At 47.9% G+C, this 25694-nt stretch overlaps 1 protein-coding gene across 1 annotated transcript in view; it reads left to right on the top strand.

Annotated features, from left to right (window-relative positions):
• EPHB1 (EPH receptor B1) overlaps window positions 1–24573 on the top strand; it is a 407554-nt gene extending 382981 nt beyond the window's left edge. The window contains exons 13-16 of the mRNA XM_036332515.1: window positions 10303–10452; window positions 16764–16957; window positions 19540–19695; window positions 23044–24573. Of these exons, the coding sequence (XP_036188408.1) occupies window positions 10303–10452; window positions 16764–16957; window positions 19540–19695; window positions 23044–23152 (609 nt within the window). The 3' untranslated portion in view covers window positions 23153–24573. The remainder of the gene's footprint in view (window positions 1–10302; window positions 10453–16763; window positions 16958–19539; window positions 19696–23043) is intronic.
• The last annotated feature ends 1121 nt before the right edge of the window (window positions 24574–25694 follow it).

The raw sequence follows: 25694 nt of genomic DNA, 5'->3' as shown, positions 1-25694 counted from the left end.
CTGGAGGCACCTGATATTCATCTGCCCCTTGTGGTGATGTTAAGAATTACATGTTTTAAATTTGGGGAGAGAAAGTTTATTTCCCCAAACTTTTTGCCAATTTACACTCCTCACACATACATCACCCCCACCACACACACATACAAAGCAGCATTGGTCTTCCTCACTTACTCCTTCACGTACACTGTGCTTGTTGATGCTTTATTTACAAGAAACCAATGAATGTTTTTTCTCATTTTACCTGCAGGCACACCTTCATATTCTTCTCTCACAATAAATGTCCCCCACACATAAAAAATGTAGCAGACTCAGGTGGATTTTTGTACCCTAAAACTCACTGGGTTGTGGACAGTCTGGGGGTGATGACGGCAGGGGTGGAATGGGACCCTGGCCTGAGAGTTTGGAGTTTCGTGCTCTGTAAAAGTGAAACAGAAGCCAAGTGTTTTTTCTCCTTTGGGAGAGAAAAGATGCCACCTGCCCTCCATACACAGGGACACACAGCTCCAGTTTTCTTTCGTTCTCCTTTCCTGTTACCCCCTATGGGGGAACAGGCAGCGTAGGGTTTGGAATGGAAGGACCTGGTGCCAATTGCCCCTTCACCTTTTACAAGATGTGGACCTGTGGCCATTCTCCTCTCTCCCCCAGCTTCTAGCATCTGTAAAACAAACCTCAGAATAGGTGCTTTAGGTAACTGGTGGGGAAAGTACCAGGGAAGGAGTTGACCCTCCACCCCTGATAGTCTTTGGGGCTCTCTCTGGATCTCCCTGGCCATCCCTCCAGCCACAGGCACCCGGAGAACAGGGCTCATGGAGGCAGGTGGAGCAGCCTTGCTCGCTCACTCTCACATCTCGCTCCGCCAGCATTAGCTAACAGCTCCTCATCCGCTCTCTGAGATAATTAAGCATTATTATCCCTATTGGCAGGTAGAGACAGTAAGACAGAGTGTTTAAGTGACTTGGTTATAACTGCCCAGATTGTTCAAGGAAGAAACAATGCCAAGAAGGGGGTGCAGTTCAGGAGCCAGGAGAACTTGAGCTATTTAATGTGAATGATTATTTTTAAATAGCTGTTGGAGGGTCGGGCAGGAAAAGAGACTAGAGGTGTGGCTAGTGAACATCGGTAAGGCATCAAAAATTACACTGTGAATGAGGAATCTACCTACTGCTGTGCCTATTAAAATGGGTTGCCACGACAGTCTGTCAGATGCTTACATCACATGAAGAGACAGGGAAACTTAATAAGGACAATGGAATAAACCCCACAGAGCGGGACAGAGGTCTCGAAGAGGCCAGCCTCCATCCCCAGACAGAATCCACCTGCCCCAGCAGCCCCCACCTCTCGCCGCTCACTGTCGGGATCCCCTGCCAGCCACATTGCCATGGGAGGTGTGGCCCTATCTCAGAGCTCCGGGAGCCTGAGGGTCATGGGAGACACATGGGGCAAAGGTGGGTGGGCTGGCATGGCCTATTGACAGAGACATGGGGACAAGTGGGAGACCCAGGGCTCACAGGCTGAAAAAGGAGAGGACTGTGGTCTCTTGGGGTGGCCTAGGGCTAGGGGCAGACAGCAGTGAAGCAGGAGGGATGAGGGTCTCCAGGAGAAAGCACATTTCCTGACACATTCAGAAAAGCAATGAATACACACTGGACATGGCCCAGGAAGGGAAGGGTAGACAACAGTGTGACCTGCTAGCCTCCTCTTCAACCCTGCCCGCCCTGTTCCCTGGTCCTCCCTGCCAACCTTGTCATCCAAAGGGCCTAAAGGCTCCCCCCCACACATCTCTCCCTAGGGAGTGGGGAGTTTGTTTTGTCTTGTTTTGTTTTTAGTCCTTACCCAAGGATATGCTTATTACTGATTTTAGAGAGAGGAGAAGGAGGAGAAGGAAGAGGGGGAGGAAAGAGAGAGAAACATCCACATGAGTGAGAATATTGATTGGTTGCCTTCCAAACGTGCCCCAATGGGGGATTTAACCTGAAACCTAGGTATGTGCCCTGACTGAGAATCCCAAGAATCGAACCCACAACCTTTTAGTATACAGAACGATGCTCTAGCCAACTGAGCCACACCAGCCAGGGCGGCAGTGGGGAGTTTTTGTTTCAGCAGCAGAGCAGGCACATGCTTGCCCACCAGGTCTTTGATGGGTACTGGCTCCTTCTGTAGGCAAAGTGCAGAGACTAAAGCCCACTGGGCCAGTTCATCCAGCCGCTCTCTCCTGGGGCTGACTTTTCAGGAGGACCCATAGAAGGCTCAGGCTGTGGGGGTGGCACAAGGAAAGGCCAAGCTTGAACCATCCTTGAGCTGATTCACTGTGAGATTCCCTGAACAGTGCCCCGCTCAGGGCAGAAGCGGTATTGTTCCGTTTCCTTTCATTCACCTGGGCCTGGCCCAGGGAGCCTCCCCACTGCCTCCTTGCCAAATGAATGAAGGCAGCCAGTGAATTATTTAGCCCTTGTCTCTCCATCCTTTCTTTTTAATTATAAACAATTACAAACCCGAGACGTGCTGTGTGATAAAATAATAATAATAAAGCCCACATCGAAGTCTCTAGAGGCTAGTTGGGGGTGAGTAGTAAAAGACAGCTGTTTGCCTTGACAGTGTAGCACAGAGAAACAACGTCTGTTTGGGTGGAACAGGGCTTTTGTTTTGTGGGTTTTTTTTGTCCCCAGCTGGGAAACGTCACCAAGTGGCCTTTCTGTTCTTCACACATGAAACACACACTATCATCGCATATTTTTAGTTAATTTATGTCCAAATAGGCCTTTCTCTAGCTGCTGGAAAATGATGTTTGGGCTGCAATTACCTTTCCCAGCATCTCACAGAAGGGTTTCAGTGCCCACAAAGCTCAGGGGAAAGGCAGCAAGGACCCCACTGACTGTAAATCTCTACATTTGTAGTTATTCAAATCACATTTTTTATTACTAGTACAAAATACATTGTGCCATTCATTTCGGAGGAGCAGCTAATGCTTCAAGGGGGAAAAAAGCTTTGAAAAACATTCTATTTAGAAACAATTTTGTCGGCAGCCAATGCAGTGTGTCTTGTGGGGTTGTCTCTTCTCCCAGCCCTTTTCTGTTCTGTGTGCCATTTGCATGACAAATAAGACCATCCTCTCCACAAGCTCACCTGTTCCTGCTGCCTGTTCGCCACCTCCGTTTCTAACTCTGTATGTTGCATCATAATCCTTAGCATGGTAATAAATTACAGTGTCACCATCAAGATTGTGGCTCCTGGAAAGAAAGGAGCAGCAGGGCCAGATGAACTCTTTCAGAAAACGGAGAGACTGTTTTCATGCAAATTCCTGGCATCCTGGGGAGCAAGGAACGGCCTCTTTATTATCTAGACTCAGTAGCGATTCAGCAGCCAGAAGCCATTTCCACTGGCTGTTAGAAGCTGGTAGCATTCGGAGAAAGATAACCTTTTAGGCTGAAACTTCTTTTCCTTCTTGGCTGATACGGGCCTTATCTGGAAAAATCACTTTGCTGATTAGGTTGGGGGAAAAGGGTCAGTGTATTTTCAGAGTGCTTTTAAATAGAGACATTCATTCTAAAATGCCTTCTTAATTTAACACTTAGCGCCACGGCGGACGTCTCAGTCCAGGGCAGTGGACAGGACTAGGGAACAGGAGGAGGGCATGTCCCATGGGTCCCCCTGAGGGCAGGGCCATCTGTATCTGACCTGTTCACAGAGGGCAAAGCAGAGCCCCTCTCACGAGCAAGCGGGCAAATGCCTCACCAAGCCTGGCCACCCTCGCTGCCAGAGTGGCCCTGCTCCAAGCGGAGAGTCCCAGGGCCCGTCCAGAGGGTGCTTGCTCTGGGATGTGAACTTCAGCTCTCCCCCCATTTCCCTGGGGCCACAGATATACTTGATGGAAACCAAAGAAGCCTGTCACTGCCTTTTTTTCTGTCATTTGGAGATCTTTTGAGCTTTTTAGTTCAGTGTTGGCAAATATTTGCCATATATGCCACCTCCCATCCCTTACTCTGGGTAGACATCACTCATCAGTCATGGCACTCTTGCTTGCTGAGTTCAAAGGAAGCCTCAGAACCCTCCTTAACCCAGCCGCTAACAATGACCAGAGTTGGTATTCAAGATGAGACCTCACTCAATCTACGACTTATACTTGTTGATCTATGGGTTACTTATACGTTACTTATCGTAGGGGCTGATTTGTGCCAGTGGTTCTCCATGTTTGGGAACCATACTTGGAAATTGTTGGAAATGTAAATTCCCAAGCCCTATCCCAGAACTGGTAAATTCCAAAGTCTGGGTTATGGCCCTGTGATGTGTGTTTTAACAAGCCTTCTGGGAGGTTCTGGTGCACATGTAAACTTGAACACCGCGGCTCCCGGCCAGTGGTCGTGACTAATGACTGCACATTAGGATTCCCTGAAGCTTGTTAAAACCAACCAATGTGTGAGCACCGCTCTCAGAGATTCTGAATAAATTAACTTCCCCAGTGTGATTCCAATGGGCAAAGCTTGAGAACCGCCAGGTGAGGCTTTCTGGGGATGCCCAGAAGCGGGGTATTGACACTGCCTCCAGCCACCCAGGCTTGGAGTTCCACCTGGTCTGGGGCGTGGCTGGCAGGATTCTCCCTCAGGCACGCCATGCCTCTCCAGCGAGGAGGAGCGATGGTGGCTCCTCCAGCAGCAGTATCAGAGCTGCCTTCCCACTGCCGTCCTCATACCACATCAGTGGCAGTGCCTTGGCGCTGCCCCTTCAGTCCTCACCTCACAGCACTCATTGCTAGGCAAAGGGCAGTCCTTTATGGCATAGACTGACCTGGGTCTGATCGACAGCACTGAGGAAATACTACAGAGCCTCTGTGGTTTGTCTGCTGGGTTTTAACCTAAATGTCCAAGGTGTCCCTCACTCCCGAATCCCACTGCCCTCTAATAGTAGTTTGTGGTGGATCTGCCACCTGGGAATTTAGTGGCTGATAAAGTTGTATATACTCATTGTGTTAGTTTCCCAGCGCTGCTATAACAAGTAGCACAAGTTGAGTGGTTTTAAACAACAGGAATTTCTTCTCTCACAGTTCTGGAGGCTAGGAGTCCAAAATCATGGTGTTGGCTGGGTGATGCTCTCTCCTAAGGCTCTCAGGAAGAAGCTATTCCATGCCTCTCTCCTAGTTTCTGGTGGTTGTTGTCAATCTTTGGCATTCTTTGGCTTTTAGATGCATTGTGCCAATCTCTGCCCCCGTCTCTGCATATCATTCTCTACTAGGTGTCTCTTTGTCTTCCCCTAGCCTTCTTACATGGATGCCAGTCATTGGCACACTCTAATCCAGTATGTCCTCATCTTATTTAATTATATCTCCAAAGGCCAAATTTCCAAATAAGGTCATATTCACTGGTGCAGGCGGTTAGAACTTGAACATAACTTTTGGGAGACACAATCCAATACATTTATTTAATGATAATATCTGGGTGGTTTACGTACATATCATGTTAGATCTTTACAGTCATCCCAACATTTTTTATATATTATAACCCTAATAGAGAGTGGGCATTATGAAATCCAGAACCATTGCATGATGCTCTCAGTCATAACCCTATCACTCCAAGGGGATGCCTCATGCAGCATGATCTAATATATGAACAACTCCATGAGCACCATACTCAATATGCATGGAGGTCTGGACTCATGTAATATGCCCACTGAGACTTTGTCTCACACAGGATGGCAGAGAAGAGTACTGTAGCAATGCCCAGACTCACAGAAGTGTTACCCTTTTGGGCATCTCTAGGGTAAGTAACTAGCCAGGGGAATCTGTCCTTTGTTTAGACTTTGGCCTGGAAAACTCCACAATTGGGTGGGTTCTAGAACCAAAGCTGCAAACTGTGCCTGTGTAATCTCACTGTGGCAAGACAGTGAGCTGGGTGGGTGGCATTGGCTGAGTCTCATCACTGCCATATCCCCATCAGGATGCTGGGCAGAGTGGGTGCTGCAAGGATGCTTGTTGCAGGCTGGCTGAGGCTGAGCGACTAAAGTACCTCCACCCGTTGGCATCACACCTGCAGGCCGGGGTGGGTGTGGATTATCAGGAAGTAAACCTTGAGATGGCTGTATTAGAATTAATCTGCTACCAGACTTCACTTTGTTTATCAAATTACACACACACACAATCTTTATAGTGTGCCTTATACCTCAGTTAAGGCATGATTATTCTGAAGCAGTGGATTTGAAACTTTTAGAGAATTTCTCAGCTGCACAACCATTCAGTGCCAAGCTCTGTGTGGAAGTTCAGTATATGAGGTCATTTGGAACTCAGAGCCCTGATGATGGAGAGGTTCTTCTCCCTTCTCTCCCCTTCTCCCACCCCCATGCCTCAGATTTAGGGACGCCTCGTCCTTGCCAAATGCAGACCAGAGGACTCCCTTCCTCAGCATCCTGGGGAAGGGAGTCCTCTGGTGCCTGGAGAAGCCCTGTGCAAGGACAGTGCTCAGCCCCTCCCTGCCCATGTGGATACAGATTCCTTCCCAGGGAGCCTCCTCTGTTCCTCACCCCCACCCCTCACGAATTCTTTTCTCATGTTCCTTCCCATCCAACAGTGCAAACCACTCCTCTGTGCCCCTTCCTCCTGCCTGCCCCGGTGAGAGCCAGGACTCTTGGAGCACTTTGCAGTCAGGTGAATGTGTCGGCCTTAGGCCTTCTGGTCCAGATGTCACTTCTAGCAGGAGGACCCTCCTCGCCTGCAGAAACCCTGCCTGCTGCAATACCATCCCACCTCCTTCTCTTCTAGTCCCCTCCATGGGGCTGGTCACCATCCTTTAAATTAATAGAAATCCTTTCACATAATTGAAGGCAGGTTAAATAGCCATCACCATAATTACCTCTAAGCATCAGAAGAGGAGGCTGGTGATAGAATGTTCGAAAGCTGGGAGGAAAGTTTAAATTCCCACGAAGGAAAGCACCTGTCCCTTGACTTTGGCCTTCCGTTGGTTCTGCCTCAGAGGTCAGCATCCCCTGCCCTCCTGGCTGAGTGGGAGAGCTGGTCATGACAAGCTGTCACCTGCCTGTCCGGGGAGGCTCTTCTTGAAGGCTCTGCCACCTGCTGGGATGGGGGGTGGCAGTGACAGGCCCAGCTCCGTGTTCAGTGAGGCCCAGCGGCCCGAGGTGGCAGGAGGGCTGAGGCTCCCTGCCAGTGGGCCTAGCATGGCCACTTTGCATGCGGGAGAGAGCAGTTCAACAGCTGTCACTGGCAACCCCTGGGGTCTGCTCCAGACTTGGCAGAGAGGACACCTTCGGACTCCCAAATAGGCTCTTTGAAATTCATCAGAACATCTCTGTCATCCCCTCGCCCCCTCTCTCTGACACAAACATACACACACAAGATAAGCTATAACTTTTTTTTAATATTTTTTATTGATTTTAGAGAAGAAGGGAGAGGGAGAGATAGAAACATAAATGATGAGAGAGAATCGTTGATCAGCTGCCTCCTGCACAACTCACACTGGGGATCAGGTCCACAACCTGGGCACGTGCCCTGACCGGGAATCAAACCGTGACCTCCTGGTTCATAAGTCAACACTCAACCACTGAGCCATGCTGGCCAGGCAGCCATAACTTTCTTTTACTCATAGACCTACACAGCCAAGTTTTCTCCCTGTCTCTCACTCTCTGACACACATATTGGTTAGTTCTCACATGGAGTCCTCTCTCATCATCATCATCATCTCCTCCTCCTTCCCCTCCTCCCCCTCCCCCTCCCCCTCCTCCTCCTCCCCTCCCCCTCCTCCTCCTCCTCCTCCTCTTCCTCTCCTCCTCCTCCTCCTCCTCCTCCTTCTCCTCCTCCTCCTCCTCCTCCTCCTCCTCCTCCTCCTCCTCCTTCTTCTTCTCCTTCTTCTTCTTCTTCTCTTCTTCTTCTTCTTCTCTTCTCTCTCTCTCTCTCTCTCTCTCTCTCTCTCTCTCTCTCTCTCTCTCTCTCTCTCTCTCTCTCTCTGTTAAACACACACACATCACACTAGTTAAACTCCTGCTCTCTCCTACCTCACTTAACGAGGGTATTATGAGGGAGCAGAAACCCCTCTCCTCCTCTCCTCTGGTCCAGGTCCTCTCCAGGTGTGGCAACATCTCCCCTCCCCTAATGGTGACTTACAACATGGGGTCCCCGAGCTATGGGACCCTGGCCTCCAATTTTTTGACAGCTCCTGGGTCACTGGATGCATTTTCCACCTTTTTTCCCAGCCAAGGGTGCCATGCAGATGAAAGCAGAAAGTCCATTCCTGTTCTGGGGGTGGTGAGAACAGCGCGCCCTGCTGCTGAGCAGCTGGAGCCCGCTCTCAGGCATTTGCCATGTTGCTGGTGGCTGGCATTTGCGCTGAGGACATCTCCCACCACAGAAGCCTGCCATGGCCCTTCTGCAGGGAGCTGGGCGTGTGCCTGGGGAGGCCCAGCAGGTCACCTTCCTTCCTCCCAGACCCTGGGTAGGAGTCCAGATAAAAATACACTTTGCTGTTTGCTCCTTCTCTCTCCCTCATCTCAGCTTAGCCTCTTAGACATTTTTAATGTATTTTAGCTAAAGTCCAACATGTATCTCTGGTGGTTTGAACAGATCGTGAGAATGGTCAGAATAAAAATAGACTCTTCAGCCGAAGCCCGAGGCTGAGGAGTGGGGAGCCAGGGAGCAGCAGGTTTCATGTATTATGGAGGCAGAGTCCAGGCATCACAAAAGGGCCGTGGGAGTGAGGTCCTGGTAGTTGCATGAAGCATCAAATTTGAGGAGCATATTTTTCTAGTGAATGATGTGTTTTGGAGGCCAGCCTCTCGAAGTGCCCCCACTTTACCCCTTTGAGTGGCATCGGTGACCTGCAGAGGGAGCCCTGCCCTCTGCTCACCTCCCTCACTTCCCCTTCGGAAACCATGCTTCCCCATCCTGCTGCCTGGCAGTCAGCACCTCTCTCACCTCCAGCACCTGCACCTCTGCCGGGACTTCCCTCCTCTCCTCTCTTTGCCTGATTCATCTCTCCTCCTCCTCCAGGTCTGAGGATAGTGAAGTAATGGTTAACGTGCATAGCACTTGCCCTCTACCCCAGGCCCATCCCAAGCACCGTATGGATGGTGACCCACTTAATCCTCAAAGCAACCTGACTATGTAGGTGCAATCAGCACCCCCATATTGTCAATGAGAAACCGAGGCACAGAGAGGTTAGGTAACTTGCTCCAGGTCACACAGGCAGAATGGGGCAGTACTGGTGTCCTCGCTTGACCAGAGGTTCCAGGAAACTGCCCCTCTGCCTGCTCCTGGCTACCGTTCCTGCCCCCCTCCTGTGTTAGGGAGTCTCCTCTGGGTCTCAGAACACCCTGTATCCCCCTCAGCCTCACCCTCATCACTTTTCATCTTGTTAACCATACATTTAAGTATCTGGTGCTTTGTGACTGTCTCCCCATCCCCTGTGCAGCCTGAGGGAAGGGCCCTTGGCCGCTCATCTCTGGCAGCAGCTTCTCAGAAAGGGCCTGGCACAAAGCAGTGCTCATTGGCTAGTGATTGATGGGTCACATGAATGGGTATCATCCCTTCAGTAAACACAATAGGCCAAGGTCTGGCAGACAAACGGAGGGCCAAGCAGAGAACCATGTCGGAACTTTGAGGGTGGAGTTGCTGGCAAGGAGGAGGAGATGTGAACCTCGGAGACATAAACCTAGGGCCTAGAAGGCAAGTGCTGTGCACGTAGGTGGGCCCTTTAGCAAAGTGTACCTCCAGCCTCTGATGCCGACTCCCACGCAGGGCAGGGAGGACAGCAGGCATCTACAGGGACCTCCGCCCAGGGTTGTCTGCAGGCTGCAGAGCGAGAACCCCCCCCCCCTTTTTTGTTTGTTTTACTTCCTCCTGACCCAAATTTTGTGGCCCATGTAGTCAGTTGCATGTCGGATGGAATGTCATGTTGTAGTGCTCTCTCCTCCCACCCAACGGTGACATTAGAATCAGTATGCAGGGAATTAGGGGGCAAGCAAGTTTGAGTACCAGCCGTCACCTCACAGGCGGTGCACCCACGCCTGGTGTGAGAGCAGCAGAGGCCACGCACTTTGAACACATACGCTTCCCGTAGGACTGGGAGTGTTACTGTTTGCAAAGCCTGCATGCCTCTGTTCTCTGTTTGCTCTCCCTATCACCTGCTTGAGCTTGGGTGCAGTAACGGAGGCCTGCCCATGGGGCTCGGACTATCCTGGCCGTCCTAATTCAGGACATATGAGAGTGGGGCAAAGAGTGGGAGAGTGGAAAGATGTGTGTGCTGTTTTTTCATCTGCCTTCAACTGAAAACCCGATGTTTGGGCTGACCAGGCTTTTCCTTCTTCCAGGGAGGGAAGATCCCCGTGAGATGGACGGCCCCGGAGGCCATTGCCTACCGCAAGTTCACGTCTGCCAGTGACGTCTGGAGCTACGGGATTGTCATGTGGGAAGTCATGTCATTTGGAGAGAGACCCTACTGGGATATGTCCAACCAAGACGTAAGTGTCAGCAGCACCTGATTGCTACAGACCTCCATCCAAGGGATCCCACAGGCAGTGGCAGCCAAGCCCTCCTAACTGTTCTCAGCTCCAGATCATAACCTGAACTGGAGGCATTCAGGGCGGGGGACCCAGGGACCTCTTTGGCACCAATGTTTGAAGCAAAGAGCCCATCATGTAGGTGTGAAGGCCCAATGATCCCAAACCCTATAAAGGTGCCCCGGCCAACCTAGGAGACAGTGGCTGGTTCTCATGGCTGTGGCCCATGAATAGATCAGACCCACAACAAAGCAGGAAAGTCTACTGTGCTTCAAAGTACCCAGCCTGTGTTCTCCTTTCACTATGGGAGGTAGAGGGGAAGCAGCTCTGCCTCTGAGGCCCTCACCTCTCAGCTTCAGAGAATCCATTTTTCCTGAGAATCCATTCTGCTAGGAGCCCGTGTCACCTATCAGTGAAGGAGGAGCTGAGCACGCTTCCCAGAGCTGGTCAGATTCAGACAGGCCTCGGGAGTGGGATCCTGTCTGTGTGAAGGTCATCCCTCAGGCTGCCCTCAAGGGACAAGGTTGGGAAGGAAAGAGAACGGTCATCTGAGATGCTTTAGGTAGAGGCATTGGGGGTGGTCCAGATGGGAGCCTTTGCTCCACTATTGCTAAAAGTTTGGAAACCTTTTGAGGATGATTCACTTTGATAGAAAACAGTAATCAAAAGTCCTACCCAGATTTCCACATTGTCTATGACCCTGGGCTGTTCCCAGGACCCACTCCCCCTTTGCATTTTTTAAAAATATATTTTATTGATTTTTTTATAGAGAGGAAGGGAGAAGGGTAGAGAGTTAAACATCAATGAGAGAGAAACATTGATCAGCTGCCTCCTGCACACCCCCTACTGGGGATGTGCCCGAAACCAAGGTACATGCCCTTGACTGGAATCGAACCTGGGACCCTTCAGTCCGCAGGCAGACGCTCTATCCACTGAGCAACACCCAAACTGGTCAGGGCCCCCTTTGCATTTTGAGTGTATATGCTTCCCTTAGAAGTGAGAGGATCACTGTTTGTAAAGCCTGCATACCTCTGTTCTCTGCTTGCTCTCCCTATCACCCAGGGTTGGGGGGTGAGGAGGCAGTTATTATCTTCCTCAACTTACCAGCAAAACAGTCAGGGTTGTTCTCAATTCAGGTCGCCAGAGGGGGCACCCAGCCCCACCTGGAGCACCTCCGTGGGTGGGTGGGCTCTGACGCTGGTAAAATGAGAGGCCTGCACTCAGCCAGCCCTCTATCCAGCAGTTTCAGAGCCAGGGCAGGTTGCGGTGAACACAGAGAAAGGTGGTGATCTGGGAGCCCAGAAAACATTATCCAGTGAGACAAAAGAGGAGTCGGGTGCTGCTATGACCATGCTCCCCACTCCCATGGGTAGAGTAGCTTCAGCCCAGAGCCAGTGACATGGCTGCATCCTTAACCAGGTCCCAGTACCAACCATGTGTGGCATCTGGGCCCTCTATTATCTGTGATTATCCACGCTTCGCCTCTGCTCCTGCAGCATGTCGAATCAGTAAGTATCAGAATTAATGCCGAGGCTGCTTCATGGAATCAGTTGCACCCCGGTTTCCCCCACGACATCAGCTAGATGAATAGTAAGTGTTAGCCAGAAAAAGCAGACCCATTTTGTCCTGCCCAGGGACGTTAATCCGATTAAGAACAATTCAGCACACATAGAATGGATTATGAAACTATCTGACAGGCAAGATTTGACATTCAAGATATTCTCAGCAAATGCATTCACCTATGCTGAAAACAAATGGAATTTCTGATATTAGACTTCCAGAATTTCCAAATCATTTATTTAACAAACACTCATTGCATGCTAAGTGTGACAAAGCATTGTGTTTGCCGTTCTATTCCTGAGGGGGTCGGGGGGCGGGGGAGGGTGTGTTGGCACATACATAGATAGGGTTGGGGGGACATTTGGGTGGGGAAGCTTCCCATATATTTGACGCTTGAGCTGGGCCTCAAAGGGAATAAGAACATCTGCAAAGTAACCGTTTATTCTAATTTTGTTGTATTTCTCTGGAAAAAAAAGCTCCTAAGCATTGTCCAAAGTGCCATTCTGCTCTCTGTGGAAGGTGGGAGGTGACCTGTGCCCATTCAGAAAACATCTTAGGCCTGTGAGGGAGCCAGGAGGGGCTCCCGGCAACTCGGCTGCAGCCCCACTCATCAGAAACCACCGAGGTGGTGGCAGTAACAGATTTTCCAGATGACAATTGAAGGGCTTTAAGAAAGAGAATTGCAGAGGCAAGTCGGAGTGCTGGTAATTGGGCTTCCGGAGCCCAGGAAGGTCTTTGAACATGTACAGAGAGTTTGTCAGCCAGAGAGGGAACTTGGAAGTTCTGCTGCTTGGATCTGATTGACAGAGATAATGAGAGTGGCAGTGTCTGTGGAGAGAAGCTGCTGTTTTATTGAAACATCAGAGCTTACCTTAACCCCTTCTGCCCTGGTTCCTCCACTACCCTGAGCTCCTCCACTTCACTCTCCAGGTACCGCCCACTGCCCAACTCACTTACGGGAAATGCACATCTGGGGGCAGTCTGGAGCCTCCACTGAGGACTCCAGGGCAGGCGAAGGCTCTGCTCATTTCCCAGAGGAGTTGCCAGTCACTTCAGCAGGTGCCCATGGTGCCTGGGATCACACCACATGCTCCTGTCCCCACCCAACCCCCAGACCTGCCACCTCTGGGTGTAGGCAAACAAAGGCAGCTGCTCTCCCCTCCCTGCCCCTTTAGCGCATTGGCTTACACTGACCTTCAGGATGGCCCAAACAGTTGCTGCAGACCATTCAAAATGAGGCGCAGTCTGCTTAAGTGACAGCTGCCTAGACTGGTTCTCTCCTGGCCCACACCCTCACTCTCCTCCTCTCTAGAAACTCCATCTGATCTCATCACAAGATCTCCAATCTTTTCAGCATCCACTCATCTCATCCCCTTGTAGACCAAGGGGAGGAGCCCAGGACTCACTCCGATTTCCAGTGTTGCTCAGTAGAATACTCTATGCCTCCACTCCGGGGCCACGCCTTCCACACAATTCAAACGTGGTCACTGGTGTGAAGCCATCCAATGGCCAGGTGTGTTTCTATGGCTCCTCCCTGTTTTCCACACCTGCTAGCGAGGCAGCTATGACAGAGATTGATCACAAAGCCCCATTAGAGGCCTGAACTTGATGTTTTAATTTTATTCTAAGTTACATGCACTCAGAAGACTTGGAAAACATCCAGATCCTTAAAATGGGAATCAAATTCTCCAAAGGCATAGCACTTCAATGAAACCTTCGAGGAGACAAATGCTATCCACACATGAGTTAATGACCTAGGGTAGTTTTTCTTTGGGGGTTGGAGGGTAAAGGCATTTTCTTTTTTGCCGTAAGTACAAGAAGCATCAATGCTCCCAGAGTAATAACAATGTAATTACCTAGAAGAGCAAATGGAATCAAGTCACATTTTGCAAACATGAGTATAAAAGGGGGTTCACATGCCATCTTTCTGGACCTCCCAATGTCTAGCAGCAGGTCAGTGACCCTCTTTGCAGAGATGACATCTACTGGGATGGGCCTGGCACAAAGCACGGCCTCCATGTAATACAGGGATCCTTTCTACTGCGGAGCTCTGTATACACCACCTCACTGAGTCATTTAATCTTTAACAACCCTTCCTGTGCAGTTTCAGGTCATGTGACTTTGCCAGGTGTCTGACACTAGTAAGAAACGGAACAAGGATTTGAACCCAGGCCTCCAAGGTCTGTGCCCCTAATCATATTGCCCTCCCCTCACCAACACAACACCTGCACCTGCTTTCCTGGCAGACCTGCAACGGCTCTTTGATTTCTTCTTCAAAAGAAAGAGCACAACAGAGGAAACATAAAAGCAAAGGCCAGGACAGTCTTCCCAAAACCCCATGAGGTAGCCTGCAGAGGAGACAAGGGGAAAACAGCTAAGCTGCCTTCAGCCTGAAGCTCCGGCAGGAGATTCAGTGCCTACGTGGGGTCGAGTCTCTCGATGCTCCGCCAGGAGTGCTTGGCCGGCTGCTCACACCATGGAGCCGTGCCTCTGCACACGGGTCCTGACTCCACTGCTCCTTCCTTTTAAAGGCAGACGGGAGAGTAATCTTGTCAGTGCGGAAAATTAGGATTTGGGGCTCTGGCATGAAATAATTTGAGCAGAGATACCAGCTGTTTAAGGGAACATGAGCTGCCCTGAACTGGATGATTTGGGGAAGGGGGTTGGGGGGGGAGACTAGCCTTGTGAGATGTTGAATTTAGAGACTGGCTCCACCGTGAGGAGGGCCTCTGTGACAGGGTCCCTCAATCTGGCTGCCTGGAAGGAGCTGGCGAAGGGTGCTGTTGTGTGAGCCTGGCTGATGGGAACGCTGCCCGGCAGTTCATCCTCACAGACTACTTGGTTTAGCCTAGTACCCCTGCTTCTGGCTATGAGGACTTCAAACAGCTCCCAGGCCGAGGTTACAATGGCAGCCCCACGGAGGCCTGGGAAAAGTGGGCTTCAGGTTATCCAGGCACCAAATCAGACACCCCTGGGATTTAGTCCCAGCCCTATCATTTACGAGCTGCGTGCCCTCAAGCAACTCACCTCACCAGGTTTGCCTCCATTTCCTCCTGGGGAAAATGGGGCTACAGTGACTTCTTATGAAGATACCAGGTAATTCAATTGACAGTAGTTTGGCAAAGAAAAATTTGGTGGTGATGAAACATAATTTAAAAGTGAATGTTCCCATTTTTTTAAAAAAAGTAAATGTTTCCAATCACTGAATTTTATGTAGTGATAATATTGGCATGGTTTATATGTTTGTTTGTTTTTCTGCCATATTGAACACAAGGAAAAATACACCTTGATTATGTCTAATGACTTCAGGTTATCATATTATCTCATGCCCCATCTCATGTCTGATAGATACACTATGCATAAAATTTGTAAAAATAGAAACTGATTGACAATATTCACTTTCTGACCAATTCACACCCCCAAGCATAATCAGTCAAAATGAACCTGACATTATTTAGAGGCAAAAACACATGAAAATCACTGAACCCAAAATTATTTCCTTTGTTGTTTAAGATGCTTTAACTGTTTATTTTAATATAAAATCAATGCATAATTATTACAGAAAATAACAAGCAAAAAGAAAAGCATAAAGAGCACTCATGTTGCTACCTGCCCAGAGGCAACCACCATTAACTCTGTGGTATATATCTTTCCAAGGTCTTTTCTATGCGTGTGTATAATTATTGTGTTTTTGTTTGGTTTTAGTTTTTTACAAAAGCAAGATTATGCCATGTCTGCAGTTATGCAGCCTGTTCTTTTGCCTAATATTACACTATGAGTATATTTCCATTTAAATAGGTACATTTTTGCAACATCACTGGAAGGCCTGCATTGAATTCCAGGCTTTCCATTGTGTTATATCATAATAAATCCGTAGGTGTAGCACTGGGTCATTTACAATTATTTTTTTTCTATTACAAAAAGCACAGAGCAGACATAATTGATTTAAATGAATTGGAATTAAGAAGTAAAGGGTGAAAAACAATTACTATAACCTGAACAACAGACAAAAGTACATGAAGATCCTAAAACCTTTACAAAATTATCCTCTGGAGTCTGCAAAACCTGATTGGAGATATTGATTGTGGACCACCTTGTTAATTGACCATTTTTATTGTCCTGAACCAATTTGTTTAACCAAATCCTTCAACCCAATACCAGTTGCTGCCTCTTGAAAATTAAGGCAAAATGATCAGAAAGCCCCTTGCATGGAGTAGGGGCTCCATCAAGTCCTGATTCCTTCCTTCCATTTCTTTGCTTAACAGTAAAAGGAAGAGGCCACCACAAGTTTTGGTGGTGTCTGTTATAAATAGTGGGTTTACTGGGTTTCCCATGTGCCATTGTTTCATTTGCCCTGGTGCCACTAGCTGCCAGCAAGGAAGAATTGGGTCAGTGTCCTCTTAAAAAGAGAAGTTCAAGCCAATTAATCAGATTATTCTTCAATAAACAGTTACTGAGATCTAGTGTGCATCTGGCTCAGCACTGGTGCTAGGGATACAGAGGGACAATTAAGATGTGGTCCCAGCTTTCTAGGATCCCACAGTCTAGGGAGAAAAGCCAAGTACACATCACATCTTATTATGGTAGGAAGTACATGAGCATAGAATGAGGGCACCTGGGTCAGGCAGGCTCCATCCTTGGGGGTTAACTTGTGAATGACTGGCTGATGGCTCATCACCCAATCATACCTGTTCTCATGTGTGTCCCTGCAGGTCATCAATGCCATTGAGCAGGACTACCGGCTGCCCCCGCCCATGGACTGCCCAGCTGCTCTACACCAGCTCATGCTGGACTGTTGGCAGAAGGACCGTAATAGCCGGCCCCGCTTTGCTGAGATTGTCAACACCCTGGACAAGATGATCCGGAACCCAGCAAGTCTCAAGACTGTGGCAACCATCACCGCCGTGTGAGTCTAGGGGTTACTAGGTGTGCGTGGTCAGGGGCAAGGCCAGTAGCAACACTGCTAGCCTTTTGGTCCATTAAGAGCAAGGGTAGGGTGATTGAGCTTATCCACTAATGGGAGAAGTTCCAAAATTGTTCTCTTCCTTTTTCTCTTGGTTCTCTCTAAAATATTCCCTGCCTCCAGCACAGGCTAGATCTGTGGTCGGCAAACTGCGGTTCACGAGCCACATGCTGCTCTTTGGCCCCTTGAGTGTGGCTCTTCCTAAGCCTTAGGAGTACCCTAATTAAGTTAATAACAATGTACCTACCTATATAGTTTAAGCTTAAAAAATTTGGCTCTCAAAAGAAATTTCAATCGTTGTACTGTTGATATTTGCCTCTGTTGACTAATGAGTTTGCCGACCGACCACGGCTAGACCAAGCATGTCAAACTCAAAGGCTAACACGGGCCAAATAAACAAGGTTTAAGTTTATGTGGGCCGCAAAAAAACAAAAGTTTCAATTTTCATAGAAACATAGGTTTATTTCGATAGAGACATGCTGAATACAAAGGGCTGAAATAAATGAGTAATCGTTAACATAATAGAACATTTTAATAAAAATATTTTTTTCTTGAACATTAACTTACCAGACACTGAATAACTACACAAATTAATAAGTGTAATGCAAATAAACCTATTTTTATTGTTCTCCGAAAGTGAAATATTTCCTGTTGCGCACACCAAACAAGTCAGTACAAGACTAATGACATGGCCATCGGCTGCTAAAATATTCACTGCTAGTATTAGTGGAGAGAGATGGTGTGCCGGTGCGTAAGGGAAATGAATGCCACACGATTATAGTAATCAGCCATTAGCGAACATTGTAGTTCGTTATTAATAATTATGTATAACAGGATATTGTAAAAATTTAGTCACAAAATTTTTATTAAAACGTTTCTTACATACCATTATACTGGCTGGGCCGCAAAAATATTCATTGTGGGCTGCGAGTTTGACATGCTTGCTGTGTAGACAGATGTTAAGAAACCTGTCTAGGTCCCTACCTCCCATTGGCTTTAGATGGGCTGGGCACTGGGTTCTCTAACAGTTGAGCATATCTGATCTGCTTGGTGTGAGGCCCCACTTCTGGGCCATCCTGTTTCCAGAAGGCACCCTTTCTGTTAACATACCAGTCTGTTAGGCAGGTGGAACTGCAGACCTGGAACCTTGGCCAACCTATTAGCAAGCAAAGGCCCTGATTGCGAGGGGACAAAGATACAAAGCAATGGGATTTGTTATGAGCAAATGAATAGAATAACTGCCAGCAACTATCAGTTGTACAATTTGCAGGGTTAACTCATTTATTATTCACCCTTTTAACCAAAGTTTATTGGGTTAAACACTGTGTCCATTGCTGGCACTACAGAATGACTAAGGTAGACATGGTCCCCGCCCTCGTGGAACTTTGAGTCATTTAGATAATCACCCAAAGATCAGTGTGGCAGGGAGGTAGGTGCCTGATGCTTGGAGAACATCTACCTTCCTCTGTTGTCAGGGAGACATCCCTGATGACAGCTGAAGAGAGGGAGTGCATTAACAGAGTGAAAGGAATATGGGAGTAGAGGGGCCATGGTACAGCATGTGCAAAGGCCTGAGGGTGGAAAGGACAGGGCTAGTGTGTACAGTACAGTTTGTGAGGGGGCAGGTTGGTGGCTAATGCTGGTGAGGTGGGCGAGGGCCAGACACTCAGAGTCTTTAGGTCCTGCTAAGAATTCTGGGCTTGATTTTCAGATTAATGAGCATCACTTAAAGCAGAGGTCGCCAACCGGTGGTCCGTGAGGTCCGAAAGGTTGGCGACCACTACCTTGGAGGGTTTGACTTGAATCAGGAACAGGTGAGGGTTATTGACATAATCACATCTGCATTTGTAAGAGAGAGCATCAGGCAACAGTGTGGAACTTAGGTTGAGGGGAACAAGCATGCACAAAGAAAGCACTGCAGTAATCATGACAGAGAAGGTAGGATATTAAGTCAGGGGAATGGTGTGGAAAGAAGTGGATGAGTTTGAACAATTTTGAAGGTCAAATCTTTATGACTTGGTAAAGGATTGGGCATTGGTGCTGAAGATGTGTCAAGAAGGCACCCTGGTTTCCAGATTGGGTACCTGGGTGTCTGCTTTGAGAATGTGCCAGGGAAGATCAGTGGTGGGCCCTTCTTTTCCATTTATTTCAATTAGCTGAGGACAAAACCAGAAAGCCAAATGTTAACAACAGATTTGGGGAGGTGGCAGTGAACTATATATATTTTTAAAAGCTCTTAGATTTCAGTTTACAAGAGAGTCCTGAGCCTTCCCTTCCCTTTATACTGCATGCTGGTCAATCAGCCTGTCTGGGCTGACTGACGTGTGGCAGTGCCCAGAGGCAGAGGGACTAGCCACCTGGCCCTGAGAAGCCATGCCAACTCAGGAACCTGGAAGGAAGGGTCAGCACAGGGCTCCACTGTCAAGCATGTGCCACCCCACGTGGAGTCTGCCATTGCCCAGAGCGTGGCTCTCCGCACACTGCTGCAGCTGTGAAGTCACCTGCTCCTCCTCTCTGTCTCACAGGCCTTCCCAGCCCCTGCTAGACCGCTCTATCCCAGACTTCACGGCCTTTACCACCGTGGATGACTGGCTCAGTGCCATCAAAATGGTTCAGTACAGGGACAGCTTCCTCACCGCCGGCTTCACCTCCCTCCAGCTGGTCACCCAGATGACATCAGAGTAAGTGATGAGAATCGTCTCTGTCTAGCCTGTGGGTGGGGGTCAAGGTTCCTTCCCTGCCATTGTCCTTGGTACCAGTCCTAACTTCTGGCTTCAGCTCCAGATCTCTCTGAATGGAACCAGGACTGGTGGGGGCACACCTTGGAAAAAAAGGAGGCAAGGCTGAAGGTGGGGAGGCTGAGATGGTTCTGGGCCCCAAATGAGAGTTATTCATTGCCATATGTCATTTACCTAATCACCAAGAGTCCCTCCTCCCTTTAAGTTTTTAAACTCAGCCTATCAAAGGGAGCATCCAGATGGAAAGAACACAGCCAGCCAGCACTTTAACAACATAGCAGGCAGAGGCACGGCCCTGACGCAGCAACAGCTGCAGATGTGGGGGAGCTTGTTCGTACCTACATAGCACTTGTAAATAAGTATACATTTCCACCCCCCACAAATCACTTACCAGTCTGCAGCGCCCAAAGGACTCTGGAGGGATACAAAACCCAACATTATTCAGATAAAATGAGAGCCAGAAAGGGTCTTAAAGATCCACGCAGTCCATCATTTCATCAGGAATGTTCTGAGTAGCACTTGTTCTGGGAAATGCTAATAGGTTCTCCTTGGAAAAAAGGTCCCCCGGTCAAATAAATTTGGGAAATGCCGCACACTTTATCACTCTCTTGGCGATTCAGGACACACATTAGCATTGTAAAGGCCATGAGAAATCCTGAAATAAAGAAACCCATTTAAAATTATTCAACACCATGGAGCCACATTTTTGAGAGGCAGGGTTTGTGGAACTGTAGTTTGAGAAATATTTATGTAGTTCCACCCCTTTCATTCAGCAGGTTCAGAAAGTGGGTGAAGTCAGTTCCTGAAGATCCTAGCTCATGAGTGGCAGAGCGGGCCTAATGCCTGCGTTCCTGACTGCCAGCTCCATATCCTTCTCCCAGTCCATCCCAGGGCCACAGCAGCACCCATACTTTGCTGCACACTAGAATCACCTGGGACTCTTTAAAGGGACTGATACCTGATATTGTAACTTCATTGGGATTTTAAAAACTGCCCAAGTGATTCTATAATGCAGTCAAGATTCTATAATGCACTGAACTAAAGTTGGTCTAAAGTCGGTCAAATTTTGAATACACACCCATGCACACACACACACACACACACATAACCCAGAGGGGACCTCACTGGCTGCCCAGACTAAAACATGTACTGACAGCACTGGGTTTGGTGGTCTGTAACACACATTTTCCATGGTAGAGGATCGATCAGTCCACAAGCAGCTGGAAACATTTACTGATCACCTGTTTTGTGTCGGGCACAGAGGTCGTTGTGGGGCTACCCTCCTAGGGCAGGCCAGTGGCTGAGTCCCACGGGAGGGAGTGGTCACCTACGCCCAGCAGTGGAGCCCCAGAGCGACGGCTTCTGAATACTCGGCCTCGGTCCCCCACTCCTGCTTTGCAGTCCATCTTCCTGGAGTCCAGCTCCACCTCTCTGAGGTTCATTCTTGCCAGAAATGATGGCCCCTCCACTTCCTCCAGGGAGGTGACTTGAATGAGCATCTAGTCTTGGATCCACTAAACTTCAGATTTCATTTTTTAAACCTGGGTTCATTTCCTGCTGATGCCTAAAAAAGATGGTCCCTGACATAATGAATTATTGTCAGACACCAAAAATAAAACAGAAGCATTGACTGGTGAAAAACCAGCTTCCCAATCTCGCAGAATTAAAGTGGATGGCGCAGATGATTGGGGGCCTGGGTGCAGGGACCGAAGTGGGTGTTCATGAAGACGAGGCTACTCCTGCTTCCCCTAGATGAAAATGAGGGCAGTCATCACCTGATCACCTACAAACAGAAGGAATCAAGGGGAATAATTTCCCGAGTCCGAGAATAGCCACCATGAAAAGAACAAAGGAAAGTGAAACCTAAAATTAAGGAATTTAATTTAGTTCAGAGTAAAAATGTCCACACGCTATTGCAGCAATTTAGTTTATCTTCTGGGAGATAGAAGATGGAAAAAGAATATGAGCAACTAAATAAATAGGTTGCGGGACAATCTGTGAATTTAAAATTCAAGTCCACCTCCCAAACATGTTACATGTTTGCTAAAAAGACACGGGCAATTTAATCATCTAAACCTGCTGCAGCCTGTGGGGCACTGACCACCTGCTGAAAGGAGGGGGATCAGGAAGGCGGCGGCACAGTGGGTGGAGGTCCAGCACACGGTCCTCCTCGGGGGTCAAGTGCACAGTGCACAAAGTGAGCTGCTGTGCTGGAGACCCAGAGCTTTGGGGGGAGTACAGGTAGCACCTTAGGAGAGTTTGAGAGCAGCCCAGCAGGGTAGCTGAGGCTCAGTGGTCTTGAATTTGAACCCCAGCTCCCTGAATGCTCCCCCACTGTGTGATCTAGAGCATGTTACTTAACTTCTCTGAGCCATAGTTGTCTTGTCTATAAATATGTCTATAATAGTGCCCATCTCATTGGTTTGTGGCAAGTAGAATAGCACATGCAAAGCACTTGGCCTACTGCCTATTTCCTTCCCTACAGGATGCACAGGAGAAATGATTGCTCTTAAAGTATTATCATTGAATTTAAATGGTTTGTCGATTTTTACAAAATGCTTCCATAGGTATGAATGAGTTAGTATATGGCACTTGAAAAGTACTCAAGCACTGTCATGTTATTATTATTAAGGAAAGAAGCATGGGTCTCCCCAAAGTCAAATATAAGCCATGAACTTGTTCATATTAAGACTCATAGCTCCAAGATTATTCCATACCAAATCCCTATCCTAAACATAGTCCTTAAACCTTTGAGATTACCCTTCTTAAAAATGTATGATATTAAAATTCAAACAGAGGCACAAAATGGAAACTGGGAGGCGGGAGGGGGGATCAGAAAACCAAGCAAGCCCCACATCCTTTCAGTCACAGCGGGTGATCACTAATTTAGCCAGAAAGCCACAGAATACCTGAAGCCCCATACAACATGTGCTGGGGGTGTTGAAAACAAAACAAAACAAAACAAAACAAAAAAACAGAGGAAACTTCTAGTTTACCTAAGTCATGGACACAATGAAGGGGCTGCTCCAGATCCTTCCAGGATTATCCAAATTGGAGGGAGCATTGGAGACAAGGTCTACTCCATGGAGAGAGTGAAGTTCAGTAAGGAAATATCCAGGTGGGCATTTGCTAAAGACTCTTAAACTTGGGATCCTTGGATTTTAAACATTTTCACTTACCTACCCAACTTCTTGGATCTTCAACACTTTTATTTGCTTTCTATGATGAATTTTGATCTCTGAAAAGCTGCTGTAAGATTAAAGTGCCTTCTTTTGTGTTTTCCCCTCCTAGAGACCTCCTGAGAATAGGGGTCACCTTGGCAGGTCACCAGAAGAAGATCCTGAACAGCATTCATTCTATGAGGGTCCAGATGAGTCAGTCACCAACGGCAATGGCATGAGAACTCTCATTTTCTGGGGGAAGGAGAGGAAGAAAAAGGACCAGACTCAAGGGGGAGCCAGAGGTTGAACACTGCAGAATGTTCTGGAGAGATTGGTTTCTCCATTGAGAAGTGTGTCACATATGTGAAGGAAAAACTGGACCTGCTCCTCATAGTCAACCTTCATTTCTCAGTGACAGAAGCATGTTTATGATGCCGTGGGAAACAAAATAGATAATAAAAATATGAAGAGGTGATGTTCAGCGGAAGTGAAGACACAAGAGTATGCATCAGGGTTTCAAGAGTGAACTCAGCTCCCCCCTCAGTGGGCTGGAGTCATCTGTCCACAGGAAGGAAGGGAAGGAGGTGGAGGGAAGAAACAGAGCAGCGTTCCATTTTCTTCCTCGCCAATGACATTCTTTTCTTTTCTCCTTCTGTACTCCTCCCCAAGAGTCCTCTCCCTTCTCCCACATCCATTTCCCTTTGCTCACAACTCATGTAGGGAAGTTTCTTCAAACCAACCCCAGCTCCTGAGTCTCCAGATGTCGTTCTGTCAGTTGCCAAAGGACTTTGCTGACCACTGCATGGGGGATCCGACCAATTCAATTAATGTCTTCATATTGAAGAAGAGATGTACCTTCAATTGAAAACCTTGTTTCTCTTTTGTTTGCATTTTCTGCAAAAAGGAAAAAGAAACCACAAATTGGAAAAGAAAAAAAAAAGAAAACCTGTTTCCATGTGTGCGTGAGCACACATATGTACGTCTGTGTTCTAAGATGACTGTGCTTGTTCGTAACAGATGCAAACAAAGGTCTAGGAAGTCTTGGCCTGGAAAATTCGAAGGGGCAGAAATGTATTGTTGGTTTTGGTTTTCTGATTGGCCCAGGTGGCCTATTGGCTCAATGGGGAGAGGGTAGGAAGAAAACTAAAATGAAATTGGGGGAAAACTCTCAAGAGCTTGCAAATTCAGACAGGAAACAGGTGAGTGGTTTGAATTGGATGCAGTGTGGGCCATTCTAGAATGATACTGACTGATTAATTATTATTGGTAACATCTGAAGAGAAGGAGAAGGAAAGTGTGTCTGGAGAATGTTCTTCCACATCCTGGAATCTGCAATTTAAGAGGTGGCAAGGGAGGGGTCTTCTTACCTTACCCGTGGACTGGCTTAAGCCGTATGGCATCCGAGGAATGTTTCAAGTGTGTCTGTGTCTCTCTGCATTCCTTCTGTACCTCATTGTTCGATTCACTTTTGTAAATTCCACCTAACATTTAAATATTTTTAATTTCTCCTTTTACCTTAATCTCCTTGCTAATTTTATCTGTCTAATTAAAATGAGCAGAAGCATGTCTGGGTTTACATAGAATGGTGTCAGAGCATGTGTTCCTGGACCCCACGGGGTCTGTGCCCAAGTGATGGGAGAATCCTTAACAAACATTTTTCTTCCCCCTAATGGAAGGGAGGGTACACATCCAGATCCTGTGACTCCTGAGAAGCAGAATCTATTGAAATCACTCTCGCGGTTGTGACCCAAAGGAAGAACCAAATAAATAAGTGGCTCTGAAGTCTCAAACGTGCACCTTTAAGAAGTCACTGGGAAATAAACATAAACAATCACCAGTAAGACATGACCAGCCTTGCTTTCAGTTCACACACTGCATTTGAGAATCACATCCAGGCCAATTTAGGAAGAGCCACTAAAGACTACTGTGGTGTGTCTGGGCACATGCATTTGGAGGGGAGGGTTGTGAGGCAATTAAGAGGACTATAGTTCTCATGTAGGTTAATATATACTTAAGGTGAGATAAGCCTTCTTCCCTAGTTCTAGGTAACTTTGAACTTGGGGAGGTCCTTACCTTCTGAAGCCCCTTGAAGGAGGCTCATAGGCCTAGGGGTACAGGTCCAAAGCAGGGCAGCACCTTCTTAAAGCACCACCCTTGTGTTTAACCCCCAGGGGACAGGAGGAGATGGTCAAACAGTCTCAGAAGATTCACATATGGTTGCAAGGGCCCCCCAACCAGCCACATAGTGTGTAAAAAAGACAATTTCCCCTAAGTAATAGCTTGCCAATTCTATGCACAGTTTGCTAATTACCCCCAAAGACCTCAATCCGTGAAATGTCTTACAAGTCTAGGCAGTTCAACTAATCTACTCTCAATTTTCCACAGGAATGAATTTTAATTTATCACCAAATTTCTCAGGCAGCCTCCTCAACCCAAGATCCTCATTGAGCCTCCACTAATGCCAGCTCACCTCTGGCTGAAGACAAAGTAAGGTCAAGGTGAAGGTCATGCCACATCCTTTGGTTTCATTTTACCATAAAACCTCACAAAAGAGAGAGAAAGAACCCAAAGTGCACAAGGGGAAAGCATGAAGGGTTAGCAGAGCCAAGACCAGGGCCTCCAAGCATAGCTCTTAATGGGAGGGGCAGGACAAATCTCTTGACATCCCCCCAACACCCCCAGGTAGGTGCCAAGCATGGCTTCACATGCTAGGCTTCCCTAACCCCACACCCCAAAATATGGTGTGTCTCTCGAGAGTGAGACATCATGCCTTCCACCTAT

This window comes from Myotis myotis, unplaced genomic scaffold (assembly GCF_014108235.1).
Source record: "Myotis myotis isolate mMyoMyo1 unplaced genomic scaffold, mMyoMyo1.p scaffold_m19_p_13, whole genome shotgun sequence".
In the NCBI taxonomy this organism is placed as follows: Eukaryota; Metazoa; Chordata; class Mammalia; order Chiroptera; family Vespertilionidae; genus Myotis; species Myotis myotis.
Note: the sequence above shows the minus strand (reverse complement) of the source record. Positions and strands in the feature narration are given on the sequence as shown.